At 39.0% G+C, this 7,480-nt stretch overlaps 1 protein-coding gene across 1 annotated transcript; it reads right to left on the bottom strand.

Annotated features, from left to right (window-relative positions):
• Window positions 1–630: 630 nt before the first annotated feature.
• cmklr1 (chemokine-like receptor 1) lies at window positions 631–2,969 on the bottom strand. Its single transcript, XM_037680417.1, has 2 exons — window positions 2,954–2,969; window positions 631–1,646 (listed from the first exon to the last, which is right to left on the bottom strand). Exons 1-2 carry the CDS (start codon window positions 2,967–2,969, stop codon window positions 631–633), a joined length of 1,032 nt encoding a protein of 343 aa, XP_037536345.1.
• Window positions 2,970–7,480: the final 4,511 nt, after the last annotated feature.

Below are 7,480 nucleotides of genomic sequence, written 5' to 3'. Positions count from 1 at the left end.
TCTCTTTTCATTTAGTCTAAAATCAAAAAAAAAAAAAAAAATCAAAAGTAAAGTTCCACAACCAACCTAAACAATTAAGAGCTGTCAAGATCTGTCAGGAAACACAAACAAAATTCTCAAATATGTGTGTCCTTTTAAACATGGATACAATAATGATGATGACTGATGTGTAGATTTAATGCTGGGTAGCAAAACATTATTGCATATAACAAAAATTATTTTTGTCAGAATGTACTTTTAATAATTTCAGACAGTGCATTAATAGATTATACAAATCTGCTATCACATACTGAAGACCATATTTTACAAAAAACACTCTTCTATGTACAGGAGTTAAACTTTTTGAGCTATTTTTCAATATACAGTTGTCTGAAAACACATTGATGGATGAGGTAAATAGTTAAATGTAATATTTTTACACATTACCTCCAGTTCTAAACTTTATGAGTCTCTCGGCTCCATCTTTCTGCTGTCTCTGGGGACAAACGTGCAAAGGACTGATATACTAAATATTCATACTAAATATGAATACTCATATTTTAGATTTAAAGACAGTATTTTTACACAACTACCGTGTAAATGCACATTTTAAAACAAAATTATTCAGAGAAAAATAGACGATTGTAAAGTCTAAATATGTGTGGAGGCTCTGGCGTCCACTGAGCTGGATCTGGACAGGTATCTGCTGATGGTGTGGCCCTCCTCGCCAATGGCTTTCTCCATCTTTGACAGAATGGAGCTCTTGAACTTCTGCTTGAAGTCATTGCCCATGAAAACATAGAGCACAGGATTGAGGAAACTGTTAGCTGCGGCTAAAGATGAACCCACTCGGAGTCCAACTGCTAAAATCTCGTGGTCATATTTGTGATGGTTCAGCTCAAGTAGGACGAAGACGTGGTAGGGCAGCCAGCAGATGAAGAAAGCAGCTATGAGAGCGCTCATCACTTTGAAGGGTTTGGAGGATTTTATCATCCTATTGCTTCTAAGTTTGAGGATGATGATAGAGTAGCAGATGATGATGATGATGAAAGGATGGAGAAAGCCTGCGGTGAAGCGGCTCATTGCAATAATCTGGTGCATGTTTGGGTTAGATGTGTAATTATTGAAGCAGACTGTCCGATCCATAAAAGTACCGATCTCTCGATAAATCATTGAAGGAAAGCTCAGCCCAATGGCAAGAAGCCAAGCAAAGACGACCATCACTGATGCCTTCTGAACGGTGCGGTGGTTCTGAGCCCACACCGGAAACATAACCGACACGCAGCGGTCTATACTGATGATAACGAGGAGGAAGATGCTGCTGAACATGTTGAGGAACATCACCGAAGACGTGAACTTGCACATGAAGAGGCCAAAGATCCACTCGTCCATCACCATGAAGGCGATGTTGATCGGAAGGAAGGCACAGAAGAGAAAGTCCGAGATCGCAAGGCTCAGGTACCACGTGGTGTTGACTGTCTTCTTCATCTTGAAGCCAGAGATCCAGATGACCAAACCGTTCCCAAAGAAGCCCAGCAGGAAAATGATCACAGTGACGACAATCAGACACACGCACGTGCCATTTTGTAAACAGGTTCGGCTGGGTTGTGTGATTTGCTCAGGTTCAGTGATATTATCATAAGAATAATAGTTGTAATCATATTCCCCTTCCATTTTATCTTTCAGAGGGAGGAAAAGTTTCTGTGAACAAACAAACAAAGGAAAAACCTTTAAAATAAACCATTAATTTTACACTCAGATTAAGTTAAATACACATTTAAAACATACATGTAGAGTTTAACATATTGTAAAATAAGATCGTACCTGAAGCTTCTGTTCAGTCAATTGTGGTCTGAGCTGAAGTCAACTGCTTCCTTTAGTTGTGTTGAAGCTGTGTGCACAATCAGCCGACTGGGAGGTTTCTCAACACTTCCATCCCCTAATTTCACTACTGCATTCTGAAGTCTTGAACTCTGTAGAACATTTTTATTTGTTATTTTTTTTGTGTGGTTCTTAATCTGTTTATTTATTTGACAGTTTTCTTTTTGTTTCCCATGAAAATAGCTGTTGAAAGGCAAGAAGATAGTTTTGGTTACAATTTCAGTTAAATTGACCAGAAACAATTACTGAAGTTCTCATTTGAGCGTAATCCCAGCTCTCAAGACATCGTTGACTCTTCGGCTTTCAGTCGTGATATTTTCTGGCTTTAGATAATGCTACATGCTTTTCTCCCTGCCTGTGAAAACAGGATGTAATAAAGTTATTAGACACCACTTGTTAATGTTCAGGGTGCAGCAGCAAAACATCTAAGACCAAAATGCTCACATAACTTTAATGTTTGCCTTTTTAATATCTAAACCCTGGATTTTGGTGCAGATGTTGCAGCAACACATGGGATGCAACATCTGTTGTAAAATAGGGCAGGTATTATCTCTGACTGAGCTGGTTGTCTGTGGTTTTCCTACTTCGTAGAGACAATAATAACCGAGGTTCAGACGCATCTGTCCACAGCATTCTGTTTCTTTTGTTCTGTGAGGAAGAGGAAGAAGGAGCAGTTTCAGGAGGAAGAAACGCAAGAAACATTTGCAAATGTTGGCAAATAAACAAGTGAGGAAAACAGTTTCTCACAAACAATGTTCTTTGTCTTATGTTTTAGCGGCATATTTATAGAAAAATAGGCTGCATGTGCTTATTAGAGACAACAAGAAGTATGAAGAGTACTAATCGGTAATACATAACATTTTAATTCCAACTAGCAAAGGTTTATTCCAAATCAATTATAGTAATGGAGTTCTTGTCTTGACTGAAAACAGTCAACACCTCAAAGTCACCCATTCACTCAACACTCACCCATTCACTCACACTCATTCATACCTCAGTTCCATAAAGGTGCTCTCTGATTTCAGTTTTGTCTGTTTGACAAACTGATGAATGGAAGCCATCAGACGGGAAGCAGGGCTGTTTGCCACCTTGCAGTTAAATACGTCCATCCATCCATTATCTTTTACCCGCTTATTCCATTTTGGGTCACGGGGGTCGCCGGTGCCCATGTCCAGCAATCACTCTGCGAGGGGCGGGGTACACCCTGGACGGGTCGCAAGTCCATCACAGGGCCACATAGAGACAATGTCAATGTCAATTTATTTATATTGCACATAAAAACAACAAAAGCTGACCAAAGTGCTTTACAGTTAAGACAGATTAAAAATAAAAAAAGAGTAAAAATGCATCTAGTGCCACTCAAAAACATAAGTTGACAGTAAAAACAACACACAACAACAATAAAATCAGCTCAACTTGTTCTCAGACTCTGTGTGGATGAAATGCCAAGGAATACAGATGAGTCTTGAGCAAAGATTTAAAAGTCTCAACAGTCTGAGCGGTCTTTAAATTCTCAGGTAAACTGTTCCACAGTTTTGGAGCAGCAACCGCAAAAGCCCGATCACCTCTGGATTTACGTTTGGATCTGGGGACATCTAAGAGGAACTGGTTGGTAGACCCGAGTGCTCTTACTGGAGTGTAGATGTTAATGAGATCACATAAATATGACAGGGCCAGACCTTTTAAGACTTTAAAAACAAGCAATAAAATGAGAGACAAACAACCATTCACTCTCTCACTCACACCTAGGGACAATTTAGAGTCACCAATCAGCCTAACATGCATGTTTTTTGGTCTGTGGGAGGAAACCGGAGCACCTGGAGAAAACCCACGCATGCACGGAGAGAACATGCAAACTCCACCCAGAAGGGTCCCTGGACCGGGGTTTGAACCAAGGACCTGCTCGCTGAGAGGCAGCAGCTCTACCAGTTGCGCCACCGTGCTGCCCCAGTTAAATACATACCACTCCAAATTGAAAATAAAAAATAAAAATAGAGTAATACGGAGAAAAGGAATTGTTTCTCACCATTTCTTTGACAAATTTAATTGATGGCAGTTCCATTGCATTGGATTCAGATGTTGGAGTGATAACTGTGTAGGAAATTACAAAGTAAAAATAATTCACCCATGAAACCTTTTTGTTTATTAGAAAAACATTTTATTAATATTAGTCTCAAATTGATCAGAATAATTTTTCAATAAGCTTGACAGCACGATAGCTTAGTGGTTACCGCTGTTGCCTCACAGCTAAAAGGTTGTGGGTTCAATCTATGGTTTGTAACTGGGGTTTTCTGTGGGCACTTTGCATGTTCTTCTCGTTTCCTCCTACAGTCCAAAAACACGCACGTTGGGCTGCTTTCAGGACCAAAGAGATCTGTGATCTCAGTGGAATTAGCCTGGTTATATAAAGATTAATAATTAAAATGGATATTTGTTTTAGGAAATCTATGTTACAAATGTAATTAGTCACAAATGAAAGATAATCTATTTAGCATACTTTATAAAAGTTATGTTTTTACATTCAGTTACTTTTAGCTCATGGCAAAAACCAGACATGTTCCTGTTTTTAGTATTTTATATTGCTTTATAATGTAGCTGTTTTTTAAATATAATTTCTTCCATTTACTTTTCATTTTATATGTTTTTTTATGATTGTTTACTTTTGTCATCTGTGTTCTTTGTTTAAAACAGGTCTCTCTTGTAAATGAGTCCTCGAGTCTCAATGAGACTAACCTGTATAAATAAAGGTTGAATTAAACTGAACAATTACTTTTCTAAATTTAGATTTTATAGTAACTATTGTGTCAATAAATCACTTTTAAGTGTTTGCATTGATAATTTTACAGCCACACTTCACAGTGATCTCTGTCAAAATCCTTTGAAAAATTTCAAACATCATGGGTTCATCATCATCATCAGTCCAATACTGAGTCTGATAATACAATAAATTCCACCTAAAGTCTGACAGATGACAACAATATGTGCATAAAAAAGCACCTAATATACGGCATAGTCAAAATATAGCATAGTTTTTTTGACAGAAGATGTAACACAAATTGTAATTGTGTATTTTTCTCAAGTAACTGTTATTACTAATTTTAATTACGTGATATATTATGTAATTGTAATGGAAAACAGTTGCATCTATTTGATAATTAATTTATGTAAGCTGTTACATGTATATACTAACTCCCCCAACCACGTTGGTTAGTGATTCCACATAATGAAAAAACAGAATTGACAATTAGTCAGGGGTAAGATTTGTTAACCGTTAACCAAACAGCGTCAAACTGCAGAGGCTTTGAGCCATGAATCAAGCTGGAAGGCAAAAGTACCTTCCTGTTTCTTGTGTATAATTAGTGCTGCTATAAGTGATTAAACTAATAATGAAAAGTGTTAATTATTAAAAAGTAGTGCACGAAAATTTATGTTTGAAGGTACTCACTGCAATGCCATGACGACAAGTCAAAAGTTATTAATAAAGTAAGAAACAAAATTTGTACAATTTCTACCTCGCATTGATGGTTACTGTAGTGAAATGTAAGCTGCCACCAACCTGCGCCTATTTATCTACAGAAACAGCCAACGTGTTCAAAAAAGTAAAAAAATGACGGCATCTATCAAAATCAGAAGAATCAGATTAAGATTTATTTTCATTGTCCCGAAATACAGTGAGATTATGTTCGTATGTCGTCCGAAAGATGGGCGGAGTGTACGTTGCTGCTACTCCTAACAGCACCGCCTCTTATTCTTTTTAGATGGGAAAAGTCATGAGGAGAGGATAGTTGTATACAAAAAAGACCTCTTCACACCTTGTCCTATCAGGGCACAATTTAAGATATAAAAAAACTCTACCAGAAAGCACATTTACAGACACATTGACGTCAAGGCAGTGAGATTTGTCCATGAAGAACTTCCAGATAGCCCATAGTCCTGATAAGATGTTGGTGTCTGTTGATACAGTTTCTGATAAGCCTTCACAGAAGTTCTCGAGGTGGGGGTGTTGTGATAGACAGCTTTCTCAGTTTACACATATCCCAGGAGAAATTTGATAAGTTGGCCTGCTTAGAGGCCAAACGGGGGAGTTGGATTCAGATAAGCCACAGCTGTTGATTTTTTCAGGCAGGCTGTTATTTCTCGTCAGCCTTGAGTTCTGCTGGTACTTTAAATCCAAAATGGCCACATTTGTAGGCATTCCACTGGCCTGTGCTTATTAGCTCCCTTCAAGGTCGTCCCCAACATGATAGCGAGTCCCAGAAGACACAAGTGGCCTGTGATTCTCAAAAATCGCTTCCAGCTTACGGTTTAGCTCGCAAATCAGCTGATTTTGAGTCCTCAAAGCACCAACTAAACTTGCAGACATTGTCAGCAGCTTTAACATGGCTGAAACTGCTGTCGCCGTCTTCTTTAATAGCCGATAACATAGGTATCTGCCGGTGCCAAAAAGCAGACACCCTGCTATCATGATTCCAATATCTTTGGCATCCTCCTGAGACTGTCACAATGACGGAGTGTACCCAGGAAGAACGGACTGAAGGACAACAGACTCAGGATCATAAAATAAAGAGTGATTTATTTTACAGTGATAATAATATTAAACAGTCTTTTATACAGGAGCTGAAACTGGAGACCCCTGGAAGGGAAAGAGGAGACGATTAGAGTCTTATTAGTTGGAGGATGGATGATATGATGGATAGAAAAAATATATTCCTCTTACTGGGAATGACAGATGGAGTGGCACGGGGTGGAGATATATTAAATCCTATTTCCAGCAAGAGGTTGATGCATGGAGGCCAATGTAGGAGGTGTAGCAGTTTGGGTAGAGTCCACGAGGAGAAGCTTGAGCTCAGGTAGGTACAGACCAATTTCACAGGTAGTGATGAAACATCCAGGACTGGAGGCACAGGGAAAACCAAGGTCCTCAGCAAGATATGCTCTGGCACTGGATGAAGCAAGTCTGCAGCCTCTTATGGTCCTGGAGGTAATTAGGGAGATGGCCAGCTGCTGAACGTGATTAACTCTGCTGCAGGAGCTCAAGAGTCTGTGGAGCGAACACACTTGAACCCCTTCAGAGACAATACGGAAAGGCACATCAGATCCATGACGTATCCTGCCACGTGAATCTCAGCGGGGCATGAGGGTTCTCCAGGACCCTGTCGCTTTGTTGAAAAAAAAATAAAAAATCTATTTAGTTGAAAGTCCAGCTAACAAGATCCATGACAATAGTTTACGTTTCGGAAGATGTGTAAATAGGAGCTCTGATACACAGACAGAGAGTGAAAAAGCAGGAGGAGGACCGGAGAGGGAAGAAAGGCGTCCGTCTTGCACGAGAGCGAGTGGTGAAAAAAGAAAAGGAGCTGTGAAGGAGCTATTTTGGATTCAATATTCTGATCATTTTGAAATATGAACATATATTTACTAAAATATGCAAAAAAAGCTTCTACATTGTTGTCATCAAATTCAACTGAGTGCACTACATTGAGTGCATACCATTTTAAAATCGCATAATCAGTATTTCAGGAGAACTACTGGAGTAAACTCTTTCAAACGTCCCCATTTCATATAGTTCACTGTGTAGTGAACTTGACCTGATGTCAAAACTAAGCCTAAGGTCAAAACC

This window comes from Nematolebias whitei, chromosome 8 (assembly GCF_014905685.2).
Source record: "Nematolebias whitei isolate Nwh7 chromosome 8, NemWhi1, whole genome shotgun sequence".
Classification (NCBI taxonomy): Eukaryota; Metazoa; Chordata; class Actinopteri; order Cyprinodontiformes; family Rivulidae; genus Nematolebias; species Nematolebias whitei.
Note: the sequence above shows the minus strand (reverse complement) of the source record. Positions and strands in the feature narration are given on the sequence as shown.